Source organism: Pinus tabuliformis, chromosome 4_2 (genome assembly GCF_031772625.1).
Source record: "Pinus tabuliformis cultivar Carrire ecotype Pingquan chromosome 4_2, CPIR1, whole genome shotgun sequence".
NCBI classification, from domain to species: domain Eukaryota; kingdom Viridiplantae; phylum Streptophyta; class Pinopsida; order Pinales; family Pinaceae; genus Pinus; species Pinus tabuliformis.
Window position 1 is genome coordinate 764512171 of NC_142304.1, and position 26665 is coordinate 764538835.

Genomic DNA, 26665 nt, shown 5'->3' on the forward strand with positions numbered 1-26665 from the left:
AGTCGATGAAATTTGAACCTTGACCAAGGATGTGAAACTCTAATGAACCTTTTAATATTGGCAGCTTCCTTGTAAAAGAGTTAACATTCATTGTTTTTCTATCTATCTTTTTTTAATTATTCACTTTCCAAATTGTTTTCATGGATTGCTGATTGCTGCATTGGTCAAGTGCATCTTTCCATAATGAAAATTACTTGCTGATTTATACTTAGTTCATTCAATGCCGAGTATGGAAAAATATAGCCTTTCCATAGCAGCATTTATCATTTAGTGCTGACTTGCATATCTCAATGTTGTGCAGCTCGTCACTATGAAATTGTGTATTTAATCCATGAAGATAACGCTGATGAAGTTCAAGAAGTGGTTTCAAAGGTCAAAGGTATGTAGATTTCTCTCATCTTTCTTCTGATGTTAAAGTGCTTTATTGAAAACTTGCTTACAGCAAATTGGAAAGATGACTTGAGCTGAAAATTTGAGTTGGAGAAAAGAAACATTTAATTTGAGAAACCTAGCAAAATATAATGAAGCTGCTTCTGAGAATACAGATGAGCTTCTGAACAAACTCAAGGTAGCACAAAAGCATCTCTTGGTGTTGCCTTTCAACAAAGAGGAAAATATTCAGTCTGTTATTTGTAAAGCAAGATTGTGACCTGACAACATAAATATATGTAATAAAAGGTATAGATAAGGGCTTTGAACGTCACATGTTTGCAACAATATGACTTCCATTGGACAAAATAGGTCCAATGAAGTACAGAGCTTCAATCATAAGCTATTTGGTATGTTACATTCAGTTGGATATGGGAAAACTAAAAGTGATCACTACCAAGCCTTGATACTGGTTTTCAAATTCTAGGGCCTGTTGCTGCACAAACTAGCAGGCCTAGCATATAGGCTAGAGATAGAGGGCACAACAACAATTTGGAACAAAGGCCCACTGTCACCACAACCAATGTCCCCTTCTCGGATTTTCACTGACGGGAGGAATCCCAGTAACCCTCACTTGTGATTAATGTGTTTACACTAGGGTTCAAAGTGAGGCAAGGATTTCTCATTCAATGGAAAGACTCAATTGAGGCATGAGCTTTGGGAGAAGCTAAGATGGATTTCTATGAAAAACCCCTTGAGATAAATACTATGCAAGACCTAGGGTTGAGATATTTGATAGGATAAGAGTTCATCCAAGGTCTAGATAGTCAAGAGAAAAAGGGCTTGAATGATATACTTCAACAAGTACTAAAGCTCGAACCTTCAGAGAATCTCCAAGTTGAAGGATTAGCCTCTAGGGTTCCCACTTGGTGTTATAGCTAGGGCATCAACTAAAATGAAATTCCACTGTTGGAATTCATTCAAAACTTGTGGACGCTTAGAGGAGACACTAAGGAAGAGTCTTGTCCAGACGAAATCCAAAAAATTCCTCCTCCCTAAAATTTCGCACCAAGCCCTAGTGTTAGAAAACCGGAAAGGAAAAAAGATTTTCTTATGCTGACAATTACTTGTGAAATTCTTGTATTCTTATTAAATTTCTTTATGTTCTTCTTTTATCTTCTTTTCATCAAGCAATCATCAAATCAAAAGCATGAAGATCAATGCCACCAGATATAGGCACCCAGCCAGGGCTAAAACCCCTATGTAGGGGAAAACCCAGTGAAACTCTTCCACTAGTAGATTCAAATCAAATTGAAATGACCCAAGACCTTAGACCAGACCATAAGACCTTCCTCTCTCCACCAAGTCAGCTTCCCAAGACGATTAACCAAACTTTACTAGTCACTTTTAGTCAAATATTTTCAACCCAGCTACAACTCAGAATTTTGGCCCTTAGCAACCAGAACTTCGGCCCTACTGCAGATCTGCAACTTCGGCCCTCTTGCAACAACCTAAAAACTCGCATGTGTGGCAAAAGAGAGAGAATTTCGGCTTCTTCTTGCTTGACAAGTGTCTCCTTCTGCGCTAGGATTCTCTTCTTCTTTAGGCATTTCACTCTTCTTTTCTTCTCTAGCAATTGCAGATTGAACTTGTGTGTGTATCTCTTCCAAATGAGTCGAGTAGCTGCTTATTTATAGTGGTTTCTGGCTCCTATTTGAGGCTGACTTGTCTTTAATGAGGTCAACTTGTCTTCTTTGAAGCCGACTTGGTGGAGAAGGCCTATTTGACTCAATTTACATCAAAATAATTTTCTTTCTTGATATACAAAGCCCAAGAAGGGTCTAGTAGATGATGACAAGGACTAGGACTCAAGACAAAAACCCTAGAATGGCGACTTAGACCTAGAAATAAAATAATAAGAGCATGAAACCCATGCTAATAAATCATTTTTCTTTTATAATAAAATTTCTTTTTCTTTCAGTTTCTTTTGAAAAATGTATTATATCATGACTCAAATATAATTGTGAAGACCAACACTAGTTACATTCTTCAACACTCCCTCTTAGCTAGGGAGGTATTCATAATGATACATATATTAAGTACAAGGATGAACTCAAAATGATATGTTCTACGAAGAGCTATAACACACACAATGCTACAGGTTAGATACTTGACCAAGGTATCTAACCGGGTGGGACTAAGGTGTGTTCCAACGTTTAGTCACTATAGGTACCATCAGACTTCAACTCTAACTCCAACCCAGGGATCTAGGTATTGTATCCAAGGTCGCAGCTCTACAAGACCAACAATACCCTCCCTACCTCAGGATCTAGACATTGTCACAAGCCCGCTAAATGTCCTCCCAAACATCTTGTCACCCCAAGATGCTTCATTTCTCTCTATCAACTAAATCAAATATATCCACTAGTCCAAGCATGCCTACAAGATGTCCAACTTTCTTATGGAGAGATCCAACACAATCAAAACCCCAATTAGTAATAGACTTTCAATAAATATATATGTGTGTGTGTGTGTGTGTTTAGCACAAACCTTTAGGGTCCTCAATCATTCTGATGCTGCTTAGATCATCATCATATTATCCAAGCACATTTCGTAGGAGGCTTCCTTCAATTTTCGAGCTGCACAAAACTCAGCCGTAGCACTTATTCCAGAACATCTAAATCTTGTTTATAACTTCATTAATCATGAACAACCATCTGTAGTTCTTTAGCTATTCTCTGATCACATTCTTTCTTCAAGGTTTCATAGTTATTACAATATGCCCTCCCTCTTTTTTTTCCCATCGAAAAATCATAATTTTCATTGATATTTGAAAATTACATGCTGAAGATGCTGATAGCATATGAAGTAATAGTGTTGATAAGCCACAATCTGCATTGCGCTGTCCCAAATATGAGTCAATCCCATGTAAGGGAGACTTCTTTGATAAATACATATGATAAGTTCAGTAATATATAGACATAATAATGTACTATAATTCAAATAATTACATCAAAATTGTATCCCAAAAAAAGACATGAAATCAGGGCCAGTGGACCCTGTCTTGTTGCTCATCCATATATGGCCGGTGGTAGTAACTGTAGATCTCCTGGTCATGCTGTTCTATGATCAACTAGACCCCCCTTGGCTGGAGTGTGGCTTCTTTGGATAGCAAGTCGGAAATTTTATTGCGCTCCCTGTATATATGATGACAAGAAATATAGTCAAATTGTGATCTCAGCCTCAATGCATCATCCAAAATATGTCGGAGTGTGTGTGTGACAAGCAAATTGTTGATTAAACTATTTTATGATGATTTGAGTGTCACCAGAAATTTGTAAACGTCGACATCCTTTAACAAGTGCAAAGAATAATAAGTGGCGAAGGGAAAGGAGTTCTGCATAGTTATTTGTCCCTCCCCCCAGTCCCATCTGAATCTTATAGTAATGGGTATTAGTGATATGAAGTAGAATGCCTCCACCGTAGCCCTATTGTTGAGCCGAGCCATCAAAATATGCCCATGGAGTAGCATAATCAATGAGTTTAGCAGAGATGATGCGGGCAGGTGGTTCATGGGTATCCTCCGGGATGCATTGAAAAGTTGTAATGAGGTGAGCAGTGGCTAGTGCCCAACGAGGAATTGTGTCTGTAAATATAATTTTGTTCCTTTGTAGCTAGATGCACCAACATATCAATACATGTAGATTACGTATTCTATGAGAGTGTGCATTAGTCCACCATCGGTGCCATGCCTCCCTGATATTTGTCCCTTGCCAACAAGTCTGTATATTTAGCTGTGATGTAACTTCAATCCATATAGAGGTAGAAATAGGGCAATATAGGAATAGATGATCTACTGTTTCCATTTCCTGTTTGCATAATACGCACCAAGATGGGCCATGAAAGGTGCGTTTTTGTAAGTTATCCCCAGTAGGGATCTTATTTCGGAGAATGCACCACATGAGTAGTTTGGCCCAGGGTGATGCCTTCAGTTTCCATAGAGCAGACCACCACTAGTTAGATGCAAATGGTTTGTGATCTGTGTAGATATGTAGGTATCCATGTTTAGGGGAGTATTTCCCATTTGGAGAGAGACCAATTAAGCTCATCCTCCCCAGTTACCCTTACATGTGATTCCATCAGTGAATTAATGTAAGAAAGCCAATTAACCTGCCAGTTGGGGGGGATGCCCAGTGTATCAGATGTTTTCCAAGCCTGTCTAAAGATATTAGTATTATCCTGATCTGCAATATGAGCCAAGGTAGTGAAGCCTGCGGTCGAGAGGTGTTGAATCAGCTCTTGGGGAAGTTGATATGCGTTCCCACAGCCTATCCATGGGTCCAAACCAATACGTACTTGATTGCCATTGCCAATCTTCCATGTCAGTCCATCCCTGATATATTCTAGTGTGTTTAGGACCCGCCCTCCATACTGTTGATATATTTGCTCTGTCCCAGGATGGGAGTTTGATCCAGTCAAGAAGATGAAGTGGGAATATATACTTCTGAGAGACAACCTCAACCCAAAGATTTATCGAGGTGAGTACATTCCATCCCAATTTTGCAGCCAGGGCACTAGCAAATATTTCTAGTCTTTTCAGACCCCATCCCCCCCATTTTTTGGGAAGTGCAATCTTTTCCCAGCTAGCCCAAGCAAATATGTGCCCTTCATGTTTGCCCCTCCAGATGAATCTACAACACAACTGTTGGATTCTACTGATAATACCCTTCGATATCCAAGCAAGTGACATCCAATATACCGGAGTAGCTTCCAGGACCGATTTGATAAGAATAAGTCGACCCGCCCTGGAGAGCCATCGATGGTGCCAAATATTTAGTCTCCTTTCTATTTTGGCCACTAGCCAAACCCAGTCTGCTATCTAGTAATTTGTAGGTTTTAATCGAAAACCCAAGTATTTCAGGCCATCATCAAAATGCAGAGGTGAATGGGAATTGTTGCAGTGCGGAGTGTATCTCATTGGGTGTGCATCCAGTAGTAGATATAGTAGACTTAAGTTGGTTGCACTCCATACCAGTGGCGAAACAAAAGGATCGAAAAGCAGCAACGAATGCAGTGGTATCCCCCAATGTTCCATTCAGAAAGATGAGAATATCATCAACAAAAAGCAAGTGGGTGAGTATACAATTGTTTATAATCTTGATGCGAGACTGTGGTATACAGTTGTTTATAATCTTGATGCCAGACTGTCTGCCCTGTCTTTTGTCTGCAGTAATGAGGCGGCTCAGTCCTTCCATGATTAATAAGAAAAGAAGAGGTGAGAGTGGGCATCCTTGTCGAAGGCCTCTCTCCGCATGGAAGAATGATGATGCTGAACCATTGATCAGGACACTGTATGAAACATTAGATATACAACACATGATCCATTGAATGAATGATAGAGGAAAGCCAAGATGAGTCAATAACATCCAAATATAGAGCCAGCTGGTGCGGTCAAAGGCTTTAGCCAGATCAATCTTGAGAACCATACCTTTAAGTTTCTTAGTTTTGATGGAGTGTAGGGCCTCCTAAGCTGTGCCCACAACTTCATGAATGTGACGATGGTCAAGAAATGCAAATTGCTCCGGGGATATGTGCTCAGATAATATGGGCTTGAGGCAATTAGCAATAATCTTGGCTATGATCTTATAGATACAATTGCAAAGAGATATAGGCCTGAAGTCATTGAAAGATTGAGGGTCATCAATCTTGGGAATAAGAGCAATGAAGGTTGAGTTGAAAGCATCATACATCCGCCCCCTTGTTCGACAATCTTCAATGATCTGTAGGAGCTCGTTCCCAAGGATGTCAAAGAAAGCAAGGTAAAATTCTATCGATCAGCCATCAGGTCCAGGGCTCTTATCCTTCTTGAACCACTTTAGGGTGTCTTCCAATTCCCCCATGGTAATAGCAAAAAGTAGACCCTCTCCTTCTTGAACCACTTTAGGGTGTCTTCCAATTCCCCCATGGTAATAGGAAAAAGTAGACCCTCTCCTGCTTCTTGATCCACAAATCTGGGAAAGTGGCTGGCCACCTTGATGATCTCAGCAAGATTTACCTCCGGTGGAGCTCTGAATAGTCGACCGAAATGGGAAGTACTAAGAGTAGCCAATTGGTGGAAGGTCTTTGCCTGTGAACCATCGTCATCCTCCAGTTGCCATATAGTGTTGATAACCCAACGCCCATTTGCAAATCGGTGATAAAACTTTGTGTTTTCATCCCCCGCCTGTAACCATATGGCACGACTTCGAAGGTGCCATGTTTCCTCTCGGTCCTTCAAGATTCTATTACGGTCCATTTCTAGTTTGATGAGTCTTTCTTTTGCCTCAGAGGAGACAAACCCACGACCTTCCCTGTCCCCCAGATATTCAAGCTCCAATTCCGTGTCTCTCAGAGTCTTCTCATCTTTGATCCTTCTTTCCCTTGCCCATTCAATAGATTTATGTTTAAGGGTAAGCAATTTATTGGCAAAAACTTCAGAGACCGATTGACCATATGGGGGTAAGTAGGTCTTCCAATGCTTTGTAACCATCTGTATGTAACCCTCATCCTTGAGCTAGGTGGAGTTGAATTTATATGGTGCCTTTGGTTTACGGTTGCCACAAGAAAATTCAAGATAGATGGGCAAGTGATCAGACAATCCCCGAATCCCACCCATTGACGATATAAGGATATATGGTCCAGTAAAGTATCCTTAAGCAGAAATCTATCCAGCCTCCTAGCTAGTGCAACATCTCCAGTCCTCCTATTTCGCCAGGTGGGTTGCAGTCGGGCCATGGGGATATCAGATAGATGGTGGACCTCCATTAGAGACCGGAACACCTCCGATAGAGAGTCACATTGCGCATTTTGACCCCATGATTTGGCATGACCAATAGAGAAGTTGAGGTCACCCTCAATGATAATGTTATCAGCTTGCATATAGTCATGATTAAGTAGCTGGTGCCAGAATGGTGCCCTATTGATGCAGGGCCCATAAACATTGATGATTCTCAGCTCCCTCCCAAATTCCGAAGAATAAATATCAGCCCCAATGATACCTTCCCCTCCCCAGGAATTCAACAACTTTACAGACCTAAGATTGTAGCCCAGAGCCATCCCACCAGACCACCCACGAGCGTCCAATGCATGAAAATGCCATCGCCGGATAATAACCACAAGAATGGGGGTGATCAATGTATAGGGTGCAAGAGTCTCCTGAAGAAAAATAATATCGACCAATTTCGCCTCTAATAACCAACGGAAGGCTAGTTTCTTAGTGGGACTAGCTAGCCTACGACAATTGTAGGAGAACCACTTCATGGAGAACCAGGGGGAAGTGAGGTCAGTGCTCTAAGGACCTTGCCAATGGGTGGTTGGCGGCCATGAGCCACATCCAGTCCAACCTGAAATATGGCCTTCGACATGTTGGAATGCCAACCCCTAGTAGATCTAGAGGTCAGGACGGGGGGGATGATGCCAATACTACAACCATCACTAGGAGTTAGGCAGTGAACAGAGATTATAGTGATGACTCCGACTGGATTCAGTGGAATGCTCAGCAGGGGAGATAGAATCCGGGATCCTGGGGAGAGATGGGGGAGTGTGGGAGAAAGTAGGTGCAGAAGGAGCCAGTGTGCAATGTACCGAGGGGGGACAAATAACAGGTGCAGAAGTGCATATTGATACACAAGGGAAGCAAACAGATGATCAATGAAATGGTAGAGAGGGGGTCAAGGAAAATGTACCCGCAACAGAGGCAGCCGCCACCGCAACCATACTAGATCTAGTAATATGTGGGGATGCGGGGTGAACATGCTCCATGCAAGCTCCACGAACCGCCAGTGAATCCTCCATTGTACAGTTGTCAGGCTGTGCGGTTTCCTTGCCCCATGGATCTATAGAGGGAGTAGCATCCAACATGTTTGGGTCGAGCCACTGATGCAGAAATGGAAGCTAGTATTGACCAGTCTCTGTATAGATGCCCAATCTTATGGCATCTCCGACAGCGATATGGAACACCCTCATAATCTAGAATCTGAACCCTGCAAGTATTCCTCCAATGCAATTGCATGTTCTCCTCTAGTCCCTCCCTGGTATCAAGGTGTACCAAGATTCTTGCCATGGACATATTCCCGGTGACCATATATGATTTATCATAGTCCATGTATCGTCCTAGGGCGTTCCCAATTCTCCTAAAGACATCTTCTGACCAGAAGTGAAGAGGTAGACCGGAAGACGCACCCATATAGGGCCAGCCCCAAGGTGTTCTTGCTCATGGTCAAATAATGGACTCCAACGCTTGAGTAGAACTGGTGCCATTTTGATATGCCAATGCTTAGATAGTACCCAGGGGATGAATTCAGCGTGCTGAAAACGCAGGGAAAACCATCCACGAGAGAGGGTCACCACCGATGGTAATTCATTGAGTACCTGTCCCCAAATCTCCAAAACCCATTGACGCAGTCGCGCTGCCGAGTATGCCCTTCCTCTGACCCGACCCACCAATACACGGTCGGATGTATCAAGAACGTCCCCCATCTGAAGGTCGTCGCCAAAAGTGAGGGATATCTTCTTCGAGTTGGCCTTAACCCCCTTGAAACGCTTGGTCGGTCACCTAGTCGACCAAGTGAAGGTCTATGAGGTGGTACAGGGCTTGGTACAGAACCAGAACCCAACTATGTATCCCCAGTCAAGCCCGAGTGGGGTGGGGTGGTGTCCGCAAAACAACCGGAGGTGGGTGGAATGGGAAACATCGGGTAAGGGATGGAAGATGAGGGAGCAGAGGGCAAGTGAGTGTTTTGTAACGACGCCTGAGAGGGTAGAGGGTGGGATGTCCCAGGGTAATCAAAGGTAGGGGACTCCAGGGGGAAAGGGCCATGGGAGAGGAGGGAGGTCTAGACAAGATGAGAGAAACTACATTGAAGTTGGGGAGAGCGGGGGTAAATCAGGGTCAGGGGGAAAATGACCTCGTCAGGTAGCCCAAGAAATTGCTGAGAGGAAGATGACGGACCGGTCAAGTGGTGTAACTGCTGAGCCAGAAGTGAGAAGACAGGGTAGTCCGACACCGAATAAACCCCAGGTGCACCGGCTAGGGACGACAGTATCTCCAGCGAAATGTTGTTTGATGAAACCGGTAGATGTGGGGGGGAGACCAACCAGATGGGGACCGAGGCATAGGGGTCCTCAGAGTAGTCAACAATGTCCTCGTCCATGCTAACTGAGAACCCGCAAATTAACTGCCCTGGGAAAAACCCCCAGGTGACAGATGCCCAGACAGTTTGTAACTGTCCAAAAAACGACGTCGAAAACAGGCCAATTGAGCGGAAACGGTGGGAGGGACAATCAGAGGGGAGGTGAGGGTCAACCCTTGTTACGGGCCAGTGAAGTGAACAGTTGAGCGCCTGAACCAGGCATTAGGGTAGACGCCATCGTGAGTGCTCACCTATGCCCTCCCTCTTAATTGGAATGGTATATCCTTTCTTTAATCAAGTTTCTTCTTTACACAAACTCTTTTATTGGTATCATCATATCATCGGAGTGTGAGAATTTCTGAATCTACACATCAGAAATCCTACTCCAATCACTGGTTTATTGTCTCCTACTTGTTCTTTACATTCAACAAGTTATTTAATTATTTAAACAACGATGAAAACACTATTGCAGACTACACATACATACAAATCATGAACTGAAATAAACTGAGACAATCACACAAGGGACACCGTTATTTTTGGACAATCGTCCTCGGAAAAACTCAATTCGATACAACCGGTGCAGCATATAGAGGGTTTGTATTATTAAGCAGATTTCTGAATACAACTAGGGTGCCAAATTCGGCTCACCCAACAGAGAATAAACCTGGCAGAAGTACCTCTATCCGGAGACAGATATTTTGGCAAATCCAGCAATTGGATGATCAAACCCCACAGATGAAAATTGTTGTTCCTAGTGCTGGGCAGCGATGGTTGCTCCTGTTAGAGTCAGTCTGGTCAGCCCTCCGTCAGAGATCAAAACTCTTTGTGCATTTCAATTTTAGGTGTCCCGCTCCATTCACTCAGCTGCATTTCGCTAGGGGCATGCCATGATCTAACGGAGAAAGTCATGCTAATCATTTCCCCTCATGTCTGGCTCCTGCTGGCTCAGGTCTTTTGTCAATAATCACCAAAGTCCATGACAGTCAAGGTCTGGTCCTTTACAGGACAAAAGTCATTTTCTATGTTTGGGTCTAGGAATTCATCAATTTGGTCTTTGAAACATGTCCAGTAAAGCCATGCAGGCCAGAGGGAGGCCCTTACACAGCTATGGTTCAGAGAGCTTCATCGTCATGTGGATAGACTTCGACTCTTCTTCAAAACTTCGTTTTGAAGAAAAGTCAAACAGTGTCATTTATGACCAAATTTTCCAAAAAATCTCCAGTTGACTTTTTCAGATGCAGTCATGGTTTCCGTGGCCAAATGCCCTGTCATACAGTCCCTGCAAAGATGCGCCAAAAATTTCATCATTTGAGCCAAAATTTCAAAGGGAAAGTGAAAATCAGTGTGTTTTAAAGTCAGTGAAAAAGTGCAAAACACAACATTAGAAAAATGGGTTTTCAAGGAAGCAAAAATTAAACCCATCTCTTCCAAGGCTATATATACATGTTTTTATCCAAATCAAGGGCATTGTGCTATTACAAGCCTTGGAGAGACATTGCAAAGGTGGAGTGCGAAATCGTGAAGCGTTTGAGTGAGTGGGAGCTGGTTTTAGAGGGCGCGACGCACATACCCAGGAGCGCGGCGCACTCACCGGGCGCGACACACACAGAGCCAGCCCGCAGTTGAAAGTTTCCACAGGCGCGGCGCATACCCAGAGCGCGGCGCACACAGACTAGGGGCCGAAAAACATTGCCAAACCACTTCGAATTTTGGTGAATGCTATCAAATCGAGAGGTAGGCCTTACGACATCACCTGTTTGTCAAATTTTATCAATGATATGGTGTTTATAGAGATGTTTGAATGCCACCAAAATGCATAAGGTCAACCATAAGAAATCACCAAGAAAATGATGGCTAGGGTTGTTAAAATGTGTTGTTAGTGCCAAGGTTTCACTCCACTCACTTTTTCCCCTCACCTATCATTTTTCCCATCTCCCCTTGATCATTTTTCCTAAAACCCCTGCCCTAAATTACTACCAAACCCTCTCCCTATCCCTCCACTATTCGGTCAACACAAAATCACCATAAGACTAGCTCATTGTGCAAGCAAGGAGGTGGAAGAAAGGTGCATGGTCGAAAAGTTGAAGAGTCAAACGATTAGGAGCAATTTAGGGGGAGCGCGGCGCACTCATTGGGCGCGGCGCACACAGAGCCCGTCCACTGTGTAAATCCGCCACTGGCGTGGCGCACTCAGAGCGTGTGGCACACTGGGCATTGCGCGCGGCGCACAGGGATATAAAGCCCAGAAACCAACTAATTCGCCCAAAAATTTTGTGGATGCTCATCAAATTTGAAAGGTAGGCAACCTACCTCCACTCTTGCATCAAACTTGAAAGGAATAGCATGGTTTTAGGAGTATAAATCAAATGCAAAATTTTTATAAAGCAAACAAAAGAAGACACAAAGAAACCATGATCCTAGGGTTTGTGCTACAGTAACAGTGCTGCCAAGGTGTTTCAAACCCTACCCCATCAACACTATACCCAAACTACTCCCAAGTCCCTGACAAATCTCTCCCTTTAACCCCTATTCCCATTACATCATTCCCTTCCTAATATTCCCTATTTTATTGTCCCCTTGGTGGCAGATTGTCAGAGCAACTACCAACTTCATTGGAATCAAAGGGCAGCATAAAACTCAGGGTACAAACAACAGTAATGGCATCCGAAGTTTCATCAGAATATGAGGAGGAGACCCACAGTGACACAGCTTCAGGAGAAAGGGCCCACAGGAGACATCACCGGAGTGGCAGACATCTTAGAGATGAGCCAAACACCCTCACCGAGTTGCAGGCATGCCCTCTTGCTATGTCTTGTTTCCAGCACTTAGCATGTTTTGAATTTTGTCAGAGGGTGGCAAATGTCAGAGTTCATCATGAGTTGGCCCGTCTTTTTGCACTTCACCTACATGGAGGACAGTCTATATTGGCTGGGGTCACTTTCACATTGACACCCGAAACCATATCAGTGGCAACAGGCATACCAAACATTGGAGAGTAGTGGCATAAGAAGAAGAAGGTGGAGAGGCATCATTATGAGCCTTACATCAAGGACAGCTGTTTGAGCCACCTCACGAGAGTTTTTCCATTCAGATTTTTGAGAGATGAGTATGCACCGCTCATGAAATTGATCATGAAGTACTTCAGTTGTGAGGGGAGGTTTTCTCGCCTTTATGCCTATCACATCAGGTTGCTCATGCACTTTACCAGGGTGCGGATGATGAACCTCCCATTTTTCATCTGCGGGAACATAGAGAGGATGAAGAATTTCATGCAGCACAAGACCCCTCGACAGCAGCTCAACAGTGTTTATCACTTTTCCCTTATCCGGATTTTGGTGGACCATCAGTTGGGATTGCAGGGTATTGCTTGGGAGGACTTCATCTCCCGTGACTTCTTCAGCGCTCCACAGGTGGTTTCAGAGGCAGAGCATGAGATAGGGGGCCCATCTCATTAGTATGAGCTACATGAGACTGCTACTATGCCAGTATACATCACCTATCAGAGAGGCAGTAGACCCTTATTTGCAGCAGCAAAGCGAGTGTTATCTCCACCCGGGGTGGAAGGGGCCTCGCTTCCGACATCAGCATCACAGGAGCAGGGTAAGGGTAAGGAGCCAGTGCAGGAGGAAGGGCCATCAGGTGAGCAAGAGACCGAGTTTGTTCTCCTCTAGGATGATGAGACAGATGCAGAACCAACAAATGCGGAGCTTACAGAGATCATCCAGGAGCAGCAGTCAGTGATTGAGTCCTTATCCCTTGACTTGGAGAGGGCCAAGTGGAACATGAAGTACCTGGAGCAGAGAAACAAACAACTTGAGGACCAACAGACGATCATGGAGCTGCAAAACATCCGTGAGCATCGCCAAGCTGCTCAAAGAAGAAGGGTTGCACTCACATCTTTGGAGCAAGCAATCAATGAGGATCGGGAGGCCAACCTTGAGAGGGTCAACATGCATTTGGAGAGGCTGCTGGACAAAGCCGACTAGGACCTTGCTCTACTGAGACATATGGCTTTCCGTTACAGGGTGCGAAACATGAGTGCACAGGCCCGGATAAGGAACTTGAAAGCAAAATTGAGGAAAGCAACAAGAAGGGCAAAAAGGGAAAAAGAGCAAGATCGACTTCGAATCTTGGCTGAGGCTTCCTTGGCCCATCATAACACCCCATAGAGATCCTCCAGCCCAAATTTCAAAAAATTTGGGGAAATTTTGGTCACTTGGTAATTTTTTGGGTAAAAAACAGGGATTTTCTCCCTGTGTGTCGCGCCACTGGCGCGACGCTAAAATTCTAGGGCTCCAAATGAGGAATGGCTTGCAGTTTTGGATTCAGAAGAGAAAATTACGGCTACTGGTGTCCGGGCAAGAGATTTGGGCAAGATCTGGGTCTCCTAAAGGTCAGAAAACACCCAAAAATGGCCTCTCTGCCACTTTTTTGACACACAGAAAGCAGTCTTGGGAGAATGGAGATTTGGAGGGGCAAATGAGCACCAAATTTGAAAATTCCAGTTGGGTTAGAAAGTAGACAGGACAGGCTTTCCAGCAAGCCCACTTGGGCACATTTTGGACACATGCAAGTGCCCCAAAATAGGCCCCAAAGTAGCGCGACGCATAGAAAAAATGGCGCAGCGCACAGAGGAAAAAATTGCCAATTTGCTTCCGTTTCGCAAAATTTCGGTTCGCGACTTCTCCAAGTGGGCTCGCTCATCTACACTTCGGTTTTTTGGCACCAAAGGCGGCATTTAAAGAGTTTTTTCTCCAGATTGGCTTCTATCCAAGTGGCGAAGGAAGGCAAACGGTCACCCAAAGCCAAATGTCATGTTGGTAGCGCTGCACCTGTAGCTGATGGTTGGCTCTCCATCTCCATTTCGCAATGATTCGAGTAACTCCCCAACCCTTGGGCGTTCTATCTCTTCCTCACACATTCTATATATTGTATGCAAGTTATTTGCAAAGGGTTGGTTGGCTTGTAACTTTTGGGAGTCTGTGGGAAAGAAACTTTGTTTCTTCACCGTGTATTTTTGACAGAGAATTAATGAAAGGCAGCGGCTCTGTTTCATGAGATTCTTGTGGTTGTGAGTGTAGCAAATGTGTCGCTTATGTTTTCATATGTATTCTGTTATGTTTCATAATTCGATTCATGTTCATTTCCAGTGAAATTTTCTGAGTGAGATTAGGTAGAATTCAATTTTATTGCTCTGCCTGTGGGAAAATTTCATGTTCAGTGTTATTCTTCTGTTGAAAGGGATTCATGTCACCATGCCCTTTTCACTTTCTTCAGCAATCTATTCATGCCGCGGTACCTCAAACTAAATTGTTACATTTTCCGCCTACCTTGCCTCACGGAATAATCTGTGCCTTTGTATTAAATTCTCTGTTTTTTGTTGAGCGCCGGTCCCATAACATCCCAGAAGCTCGGTCATTCATGAAAATTGTTTCCAAGATCCCTATTCACTTACTAGCCTAAGGTAAATATTTCATTGTAAGTCATCTCAGACCGTTTTCGACTATCTATTCACTGAGCGTGACTCGGAGAGAGCCCTCTCCTGTTCTGGTAGGGCTAGCTACCAGATTGAGCGTGGTTTGTGGTTACCCTGAATTTTGCTTTCCTTCAGCCTAGCGCAGATTTAGGTGCTAACAGCTCCAAGCTCTGTGCTGGAACTGCGTCACCTTCCCAGTGAGCCTACCTTGCTTAGAAGTCAATATGCTGAACTGCTGCTATCTCTGCCCCATAGAAAGCCCCAGCTCTGCCTTTAAGGAACTGCGTGAGCCCCTCTAGCTTTTGCGTCACTCTCTATGGAGCTGCGTTGTCTCTCCTACTGCTGCTCTGCCTCTCTGCTATGTATCCTCGGCCTTGGATTGAAGTCCCTCTGCTGAAGTGCCCCTCTCATTGCAACTTAGATCACTTAGCTCGAATTTCTTAGGAAACCACGCCCTAGAAAAATCGAACTCTTTGGTCTCTTGGTGTGTCTCCAACTGACCCTCAAACCTCCTCTTATACTTTTCCGGTTAATGAATCAACGACCGAGATTAAGTTCAAATCAACGGCTAAGATTAAAATAGACTTGATCCTCGTCACTTAGAAGTTTCTCACCCATATTTTTATTAATACACATTAATATTTTTATTTTCCTATTAAAATATTAATTATTTTAATAACTCCTCATCTAGGTGGAATTTCTCCAAACGATTTCTGAGTTCTGAAGATCTCATGTGTTCTAGCACCTCCACTAAATTTCGGAGCTAGAGTACATCCGATGCTACCTGTTGACCACTACGTTTTAACGAACCATAGTAGTACACCCCCTTTTTCGCAAAAGGGATAGCACCTGGTCGATTTGTCCGTGTCGTCCAGCTATCATCATCAGCCTGATTGTCATGTTATAATGTAAACCCATTCTACATATATGTGATGTAAATAATCTCAGCAGATCTGTGTCATGTATGTAATTGCCTAGGTAAACCTACTTTTTTGGTAATGATCTACATTCCGGGAGGTTTTTTGTCTCACCGATCCATTCTCGGATGGTCAGCAGAGTTTTCCTTCAACCTTATCCCAAAGCCGGAATGAATTTTGTCACCAGGATTTTAGGTGAGTCCTACTACTATAGATTGAGTCTGTGTAAGAGTGATCCGGAAATAATCCTAACTATTTGGTTAGGTTATTTTATTACAAATTGCTTAGCCTGCTGGATTATATTTGTGTCGAAGAGATGGGTAGTCTATGAGGGTCTATTTTAGATGGGTTTCCCTCTTGAGATGTAAAAAATGTAAAAACCATGATGTAAAGTGTCTTGAGGGTTAGAAAAATAATTTATCCCCTCATAGGTTAATTAATTAAAATTTCTGGACAAAATTAATTAAAATCCTAAGCTAGAAATTTAATTAATTATAGGTCCTAGGTAACTTTAAATTTTCCAAAGGCAAAATTCATGGGTCTTTTAAAAAATAAATTTTAAGAGGTCCAGGGACTAAGGTTAATTGATTATTTTGCTAAATTTTAAGCCTTTGTTCCTTGGGGTTAAGTCAAAGTCAAAATTTTGAGGAAATTAATTCAATAATTTAATTTTTGAATTAATTAAAATGCATTTAATTGAAAAATTCGAAATTTCCTCAATATTTAAACTTTCGATGGATGAGATTAAATTTTTTTTTGATCCTCATCAACGGTCGAGATTACTTTGACAAGGATCACTCGAACTAGCTGTTGGAAGATTTATCTTTAAATAGGAGGTCAGTTGTCAGTTGAGATCATTCGATCTCCGAGTCGTGTGCTAAGTGAAAGCTCTCTTGTAATCTTTTTTATGAACAATAAAGAAAGACTTTGAGGTTAATTTCTGCTGGTTTTACTCTTCTTGGAAATGCTGTAAGATGTGTTATTTTCATGCATAGATTTCCTTTTAGCCATTGATGATAGCTTTTTGAAGAGTGATTTGAGCACATGTATCTTGCTCAATCACTGGGGTTTGAATGGTAATTTAGATTTTGAATATAATAGCAGGTATCTCTATTAAATCTGAATTTTATTATCATTTTCTCACCCTATGCTAATGGTTGAATTGTGTTGTGCAGGAAATTTTATTTATTTTTAGATTATTGGGCGTTCAGGGAAGTTTTCAGTTGGACCAGCCAACTCCCGATTAGTATTTTCTGAAGAGCCCAGCTTGATTGGATCCCAGGTTTATCATAAGAAATTTTATTGTTGATGCATGAAGGGTTTTGGGCGAAACACCTCCATTTAAATAAAAAATTTCAAAATTTTTCTATGCTAAATTGATAAATCTGGCTTTTAAGAGCCTTAGATTATCAGATCTGGGAGCTGAGTTGGACTTACACTCACCAGATTTGGTAGATTTGCTATTCCTGTGCATAGATCTGTAATTTTTTTTTTTTACTTTTCTGATTAGGGTTTCTAGGGTTTCATTTATTTTGTATATCCGGGTTTTGGGTGTTTGTTTTTTCAGGTACAGGTTGCAGATCTGAAGGAGAAGTTAGTTTTTGAACCAGATCTAGGCCTTGGAGGGTAAGATCTGGCCTCAAAATCATCTTTTGTAGGGGAATTGTTTTGCAGTCCAAGGTTTCAAATCTTTTTTAAATTTGGACAAAATTTTTAAGGGTTTTATTAATAAATCTTGAAGCACAATATAACATTTAAATCTGGAAATTTTAGAGTTTTATTGGGCAGCGATTTTCCATTTTGTTTGTTGCCTGGGGTTTTTTCCAGCAGAATTATTTTTTGAAATTTTTTAAGGGTTTTGCTACTGTGTGTTTGAGCCTGCCTCCCTTTACGCTGCTTCAGACCTGCGCGTTTGCATATTCCACATCTCTGCCATCGATCATCCACTATCCAGCCAGATCCATCTCTGCGCTTTCTCTGCTCACCTACAATAGAAAATACCCACGTCCATTCTTCATCACCCTCAAGCAGCCATCCTTGCATCTCCCCACGTGATTTCATTTGGCCTGCGATACCCTCCGTTGCTCCTTAGCCATCCTTCCTTTTCCTGGCCTGAGTTTCCCTTCCGTTCACTCCCTCAACACTGCAGTCTCAACCCCGTTGGAATATCCGCATCCTTTCCCCTTCATCGTGCTCCCCTTGCGTCGTTCCTCTTGTGTCACCGCTGCTCCATTTCAGCGTTTCTTCTCCCGCGTCCAAGCCTGCAACACCTTCACGCAGTTCTCCTCACGCAGTCCACTCTCAGCCTCTACCTTCATCCATTGACCTGCCCTCCTACACAACTCTTTTTCACTGCCTTTTTCTTTATATCCACGCAGCTCCCTTCCCTTTACCTGCGGCCTCCCCCTCAGTGTTTTTGACCTGCATGGTTCTCCCTCATCGCAGCTCCAACTCGTCTTCTCTCCATGAAAATCTGCCATATACCCGTTGCTAACTCCGCGTCCCTCATCCATTGCTCACTGCCCGTCATTTCTCCCTTGCACTCCTCACGTGGTCTTCTTAACCTGCTAAACCCTCCATCATAACCCTTCCACACTGCCGTAGACCTGCAAATCACTCCTTGCTGCCGCCGTCTTGCTATTCATCTCTGCCATCGAACCTGCACACTACAATCCCATTTGAGTTTTCCTTTTTTTTAATCTTACTCATTCATAGTTAGATAGGATAGCTTAGGTTAGATAGGTAGCGTATACTTTTTGTTGTATGAAGTGTGTTTTGTTTTGATTTCATTAATTAAAACAAAAAATTCAAAATCGATTTTTGTTTTCATTTAGATTTTTTTTTTTGGATATAAAAAAAAACCATTAAAAATTTTCTAAACATTAAAAATCTAAAAAAAAACTTAAAAACCGTAAAAAGTTTATTTTGTGTGGCTAGAAAATCAAAATAAATTTTCACACTTGAAGATTTAATTTTTTTTTTTTTATGTGGCCTCTGGCCCATTAAAATTTTTTAAAATTTATTGAGTCAGTTGGTTTTGCTTTGGTCACATTAAAAGAAAATCTTGATTAATCATTTACCACATTAAGTCTTACTTAACATATTGAAAAAGATTTCCTAAAGGACTAATTAAATTTGTCAATTTTTTAATTCCTTCTTGGTGTCTTTTTTTTTTCCAAGGAAAAAACGGTAACCTTTTATTAAAAAAAATTTAATGAAAAGTTACACAATCATATGCAATGAAGCATTCCGAAATCTGCCACATGGGCCCGAGTGCTTTCGCACCCCACGCAACGTTAGAAGACTAACGTGCACAAAGAATAGAAAAAAAAGAAAGAGAGGAGAGAGAAAAAGTAAGGGCAAAAAAGCTGAGAGGCTCACGCTTCAAGCTTTTCTCCCCTTTTTCTTTTCAACCTTGTGCCACTCTCCTTGAGTGGGCTCGATCGAAGCAATGACTAACTGTGATTCTGCATTCTGAATCCCTATTTCTTTATCTGAGTCTGAGTTATCTGATTGGTGGTGCCTTTTGATGCCTCCCATGCTTGGATCCATGCTTGTCATCTCTGCCTGATTTTGGTGAAACTTTGTACTCTTGTTTGTTGCTGTAGTAATTTTTCTGGGATCGGAGAAAAGGTGTTCTTGATTGTTTACCGTTGGGATCACTGCCGCGGAATTCTCCCCTATAGGATCATCGTGTTGTTCAGGTGGGGCGTTAGGCTCCCCCTCATCCTCTATTTCTTCTTCTGGATTCACTGTGCATTGCCAGCCTCTTGGTTTGTGCACTTGCTTCTTATTCCTTCTGTTTTCTTTTTTGTTTTGCGGACAGTTTTTATGTAAGTGTCCTGTTTGCTGACAGCCTCGACATCTGAAAGCCGTATTTTCATAGTCAAGAGTCTGTTTCCACTGAGAGTTGTTATGAATCAGGATTATATTGTCAGGAAGCCCTTCACTGAGATCAACCTCCACACAGATTCTGGCAAAAGTATGAATGCATCTGTCTATTCTTTCCACATCCTGCTTGATGAATGAACCTATGGCATTCCCTATTGCTGCAAAAACATTTGGAAACCAGAAATGTAATGGTAGATTATGGAGCCTGACCCACACCGGCATTTTGGACACCACCATAGTGGAGGGATCAAAACCCGGGAACCAGGGGGTCATGAAGAGACCAGCATTGCCCCAGAACCATGGCCCCTCATGGAGGGCAAAATCTTTTTCCTTAACCGTGTCAAATTTTACAATAAAGAAACCCTTGGAGCACAAATGGATATCACAATTTGGGGTCCATGTGGAGAAGATCCATTGTCTTAAAGCATCTGTTTTAGGCCAAAACCCGTTGAATCTGCATATGACAGCTAGTGAAGCAAGATCAGAGTGAAAATTTTTTACCTCAGGCAAGTCGATTTGCAGAGCAGGGGTCTGTAATCTTTGCTCCACAATGTAGGGACCAGGAAGGTCTGGAGATGGTGGCTTGCTTTTGGCTTCCCCCTTCCCTTTGACAGCATCTTTAAAAGAACCACAGCCCTTAGGGCCTGAACCAGAGCTTCCTCCTCTCAACCTAGAATTTATAATGATAGTTGAATCTCGGCCAATACCATAGTGCTGTAATGTATAATTTTCCTGCAGGATTTTACCTGCATGTATCAAATTTATCAGATTTGATGGGATGCCCAGATCTGCTTGTATATCGTCTTTTAAATGCTTTATCATCTGCCCTGACCAGATTTCCTTGCAAATAGTTTTCCCAAACAGGGGTCTGATGAAAATTTGGATTCGATCTTGTTCTGGATCCTTGAGAGCTAGATTGGATTTTTTAACACAGACGTTTAGATCCGGCCCAGATCTGCAGTCGTTGTGGACAAAAGAGGGCGAATCTGAGCCATGCAGCCCCAGAAATCCAAGAAGGGGCAGAGGAATAGGAAAACTGCTCTGTTTCCCGTTGACGCAGCCAGAGCAAACAGCCCAGGGAAAAGCCCCCGCGATGGAGGCCCAATCATCCTGAATCTGTGTAGAAATCGGAATATTTGAAAAATACAACCCCGGGCGATGAAGCAGGGTGACCAGAGTCTTCTTGAGAATACCGAAACGAGCCAGGAAAGGGGAAAGAAACTCAAAAACTTGATGTAATACCAGCGGCTCCTTTCCGTTAATGAAACCGGCCCAAAACCTGAGGGTTTCATCAAGTGCTGTGGATCCCGCAGCCAGTCTCCAGCTCTTTCCAGCGTCGAGCAAACCTGTGGAAGCGGCGGCGGCAACGAAAGGACCTGTAGAAAACCTAAGCTCGATAACGCCCGCCATTTTCTCAAATTTAATTATATGCCTATTCTCTTTCTTGGTGTCTTTTGTGCCAAGGATAAAATCTAAAGGTGAACTTTTGTGGTATTAGTATTTGCCATTTCTCTATAGTTAAATGTGCTTAAATTTTTATGTCTGAAGATTAACTATTTGAAAGTGGTGAATTTCCTAGATTTGGGTCACTAAGCATAATCATTTAAATTTTAGGATTTGAACTGGTTAGCGTTTAAATCTCGTGGTTGATTAAAGTATTTGTATCTCTTGAAATTTAATTGCTAGAACATTGCGCATCTATTGAAATTGATCGTCATTGTTTGAATTATTTAATGCTTGTTACATGTTAGACATTTTGCAAATATTTTCAAGCGATTGTTAAAGAGTTTTATCGTGAAATTATAAATAGATTTCATATCTCTATTTCCTAAGCAGCAGTTGCTAATCAATTACTTGGTCTTCATTTGCCTAGCAAGATCATTGACTCCATAAAGCACTGGTATTAATCATTTAAAATCTAATCAAATCTTAAGTCTTGCTAAATCTTAATCAAGTATTTGATCCAATGTTGCACGAAGCGGGAGCGAAGCGGAAGCGCGGAGCGCGGAAGCGTCATTTTCCAAAAATCTAGGGAGCGAAGCGTCCGCGGAAGCGTCTGCTATATATATATATATTTATATATTTTTTTGCATTTATACTCAAAACAAACATCCCAAATACCAAATTAATTGTAGAAGACATGAAAACATGCATATTTTTGCATAAATCAAGATAGATATGGCATCCATGATTCCATTGTAGTTACTAGTATGTACAACAATCATCTATATTCTAGCTATTACAAACATACATCAAATTTTTAAGCATATTATAAAACATAAAACATTTAAGCATATTATAAAACATAAAACATAGAGCATATTATGATTTATCTAGCAAGTGAGCAACTGTCAACATTTGTCATGTCCAAAATTCAAATAATAATGTTTACAAAATATGTCACTTGGTCACCGCCAAGCCAAAAAGGTTCAAAATTCAAATTCACAAGTCTACAAGTCTAATGAGTAATCTATGACAAAAAGAAGTAGATTGTGAATATATCTACTAATCTCTCCTCCTTCCACCACGAATAGAACGTGATGGCGGGCCTCCACGTGGTGGCAATGAAGAAGATGGTCCCTGTGTAAGTCGTGGCACTGGAACTGATGAAGAAGAACCCCCTGCCGTTGGTGTTGAACCATGGAACCTAGAAACCAAGGGACCAGATGGGGGTGGGGGTGGTGGCATATCAACACCCGTGTCATCATCCTAGAATCGCTCAAAAAATTCATGCAAAAAAAAAAACACTAGTTAACAAAAAAATTAAAAACATGAATTAGAGAAATGCTTTATAAGGGAAAATTGGAAAATTCATACCACAATGGACATACCTGGATAAGAGAATCCTCTAATTGCTCTAGTCGCAACACTCCATCCTCCAAATTGGGCTCCTCTGGATTCTTGTCCCAAGTCAACAAGTCTTTATTAGACTTTGCATCTTCACAGTAATGGGACAACAATCGCAAGTTGTAATGAACATAAACCAAGCTCTCTGCCCGGTCTAAATTCAACCTGTTCCTTTTAACACTGTGGATGAAAGAATAAGAGCTCCAACACCTCTCTGCAGAAGAAGTGTTTACCACCTGTGATAGCACCCGCAATGCCAAACTCTGTAGAAGTGGAGTAGGCCCTCCATGCATGTTCCACCACTCAAGAGCAGAAAAATGCTCTCGATCTTGAATTGCATGCATGCTCGAAAATGGACCAGTGTTGCTCGTATAGTTGCTCACCTGTCTCCGTACCAATGCAGCCTCCTCCTCATCAGGGATTAATCTACTCAATGCAGCCATATATTTTTCGTGAACCTCTTTATCTTGGTGTGGTTTTCTCCTGACTCCCCCCCCAGGTGCTGGTTTTGAAAGCCATGATGGATGATAGTATTTAGGTGTCAAAACATATGCTAATGCATGCAATGGAACATTTAGCATATCCCATCGTTTTTCCACCTCTTCACGAATATAATTGTACAAGGTGGTATCTCTAGGCTCAACAATGTCTTTAATCTGCCCCAACATGCTATCCATTTGCTCATACACCTCCCCAATTACTGGTCGATCTGAATCTGCAAACTTGATCATGTAATAAATTGGTTTGGTGAATTGCAAAACATATTTAACCTGTGACCAAAAGTAACTGTCAAGAACAGTGTCCTTGACTTCATTAGCACCATCTGTACTGACGTTAATTTCATCCCATGTTTCAGCACACACCAGATTAGTTAAAGCTTGTCTCACCCTCACTAGCCGCCTAAAGGTGAGGTAATAACTAGCAAATCTTGTCTTTGCAATTTTAAGCAATTGCAACTTGGAGTAAGTGCCATAGAAGTAGTTTACCCTTGTATGCCCTGTGATGAATTTAATGAGCTGCTTCCCTTTCCTGTAAACCTCAGCAATCCACCCACAATCTTTGTGTTTCACAATATCATGCATCAAAAGGTTCAATGTGTGAACCAGGCACCCAGACCAAAAGATGTGTGGATGAGTACGCTCAATAATTTTTCCTGCTAACTTACAATTTGCTGCATTATCTGTGATCACTTGAACCACATTATTCGGACCAACATCTTTGATTGATTTCAATAGGAGATCTGCAATGTTTGGTGCAGTTGCACTGATGGAGGAGGAGTCATGAGATGCAATAAATACTGCACCACTAGAAGAAACACCAAGAACATTTATCAAATGTTGGTTTCTAATATTTGTCCACCCATCTGATACAATGGATACCCCAAAATCCACCCACTCATGTGTAAAACGTGTCAAAGCTCTTTGAACCTTAGCTTTTTCTCTTTCTAATAACACTGTTCTAGCTTTCTCATAGTTGGGGGCCTTGTATCCTTTTGGGGCTTCATTGATGGCCTTTACCATTTCATGCCAATAGGGAGAGCGAAGCACATTGAATGGTACACCGCAAGCACAAAGAAAACGGACTATCTTTCCATCCACATCATCCCTCCCAGCAACATTAAGGAAATCCCCTATTGTTTTTCTACCTCCAGAGGTTGCAAAAGTACCATGAGGAGATGGGCAACTACCAAATTTAGAGGTTGCACTTGATTCAGAATGAGTTTTTTGTTTCTTGTTTTTTCGTTGTGCAGCCATCTCTATTTTGATGTATTTTTGTCTTTGTTCACTTGAAATGTTTGGGCAAATGGTTACCCCCACATAACCCTTTCTTTCATCACTGTCTAGCACCCCACAAAGATGCCTCCTCAGACGGGTATATGAACCCGTATATGGTTTTCCTCCATGACAACCATGAGGGCACATCCATTTGTAAGATCCACCACCCTTTCCCCCTTCAAGTTTGGTCACATAGTTCCACAAGGGATTTGATGTACCTTTCCCATCTTGTGCTTCAGTGTCCTCTTCAAGTTCATCCCCTTCCTCTTCAAACCCTTCCTCCTCATCATACATTGGGTCACTACTATTAGGACCAAGTTCATCCCCTTCCTCTTCCCCTCTATTCCTCACCCTTGCCATCATTAAAACCAAGAGTGGAATGATACATAGAAGCCAAAAGAACACCATCTTGGAATATGGATATAGGTGGTGGACAACCTGTAAATAAAGGAGCAAGTAGAAACAATGGGAAAGAGTAGGAGAGGGAGGAGAAAAATACAATTTTTTTTTCAAAAAAACAAGGGAGTTTGGAGTTTGAACTTACCTCTTTAGCTCTTGTAGATGAAGTCCTCCAAGCTCTTGCTCCAAGCTCCTCCTCCTTCTCCTAGCTCCTCCTTCTTCACTCCTCCAAGCTCTCCTCTCTTCTCCTCTCCTTTCCTCTCTTCTCTTCTCCTCTCCTCTCTTCTCTTCTCCAACTCTCATAAACTCAAAGTGAGAAAATGAGAAGAGAATGGGGGCTTTATTCTTTTCTAAAGTCACCCTAAACTCACCCTAAACTCACCTAACCCACCCCCTCATGCTAGTTAAGTTAAATTTTAAAACAAATTAAAAAAAAAATAAGTAAAAATTCGCTGCCCGCGGGGTTGCGTGCGGGTTGCGCCTGGGTGGCGTGCGGGTGGCGTGCGCTTCCGGGCAGGTTGCGTGGCGCCACCCCGTGCCCGAACCGCCTCCAGAACCGCGATTCCGGGGGGCCGCAACCTTAAATGGCAGGAATCGCTTTTTTTAACCGGAATCGCGCCACCTAAAAAACGGAATCGCGCTTCCTGTGGGGATTCCGGATCGATTCCGTACGATCCGCGATTCTGCCTTTGGATCCGGGGGGGGGCGATTCCTGCAACACTGATTTGATCGCCTCACTGTGCCTCCCGAGCTGGTCGGTTCCCGACTAGCTTTTCTTTATTCCATTTTTCCATAGGGTCTACCCCCCTTAGCCTGCTGTAGGGAGACAACTTAAACGGAGAGATTGGGGATCAGGGTGACAGCCCCCAATCTGAGCCGTTGTCACGGTGCCTAGACATTATGTGCGACAACACTACCCAAAATCAACATGGAGAAACTTCAACCTTTCAGAAACATCATTCTTTCAATGGCAACAAGGTCATCTTTAATCTCATAATCATTCTTACTGTTAGTTTTTGTAGCATTGGATGCGTTCTAGTTTTGAAATTTTGTGGAGAGGCTAAAATACATGAGATCTCCAAAACCCATAAATCGTTTCTGGAAATTCCACCTAGAAATGACTTAATAGCTATTAACCAGGTTTTAAATATTTCCCAAGTCTAAACTTAGGGAATATGGTTAATTAATCAGTATTAATTAAGTCAAGGTGAAAATCATCTAGGAACTCACACGGATCGATCCAAAGATGACCCTAGCCATTGATTAAGTTTTAATCTTGGCCGTTGGTGCTCCAACAGAGGATTATAAGAGGAGGTCGATGTGGTGATGGAGAGTACTCTTGAGTAGTTCGATTTTTGAGCAGAATGGTATCCAAAGTAGCAACAGTCAATTGCTGGAGAGAGCTAGAGATCGAAGCAGTGAGAGAGGGGCAGAGAGTGAAGCTGGAGGAATATTTCCAGATCTGGTGAGTGCATTTGTAGAGAGCAGAAGAGCCACAAAGAGGTTGATGCTAGGGCAACACAGTAGCCTCTAGAGGCAGTGTCGATTCTGTTGGGGAAAAATCGAGTTTCGGTGCCAGAGGCTGGGCAAAGGTTCCGGGGGGCCAGGAGAAACATTTTCCCAAACAACAACAAACTAGATGGCTTGAGGAGAGGCTGATCCAGACTGAGTGCAGAAGGGACTGCGCTAGGGTGACGCAGAGCCAACACAGAGGCAGTTTGGACGACTCAATTGGAGTTGCAGTTAGAGCTTAGATTTTCTTGTGGGGTGAGGAAAATTCCTCACTAGATTTTTGCTAGTATTTTTTTCTCCAGGATT

At 42.5% G+C, this 26665-nt stretch overlaps 1 protein-coding gene across 2 annotated transcripts in view; it reads left to right on the plus strand.

The window, feature by feature from the left end:
• The window catches only part of RFC3 (Translation elongation factor EF1B/ribosomal protein S6 family protein), a 279286-nt gene that overhangs the window by 152792 nt on the left and 99829 nt on the right, over positions 1-26665 (plus strand). For both annotated transcript variants that reach the window (XM_089424137.1, XM_089424136.1), the window contains exon 5: positions 302-379. In XM_089424137.1, the coding sequence (XP_089280263.1) occupies positions 302-379 (78 nt within the window). The remainder of the gene's footprint in view (positions 1-301; positions 380-26665) is intronic.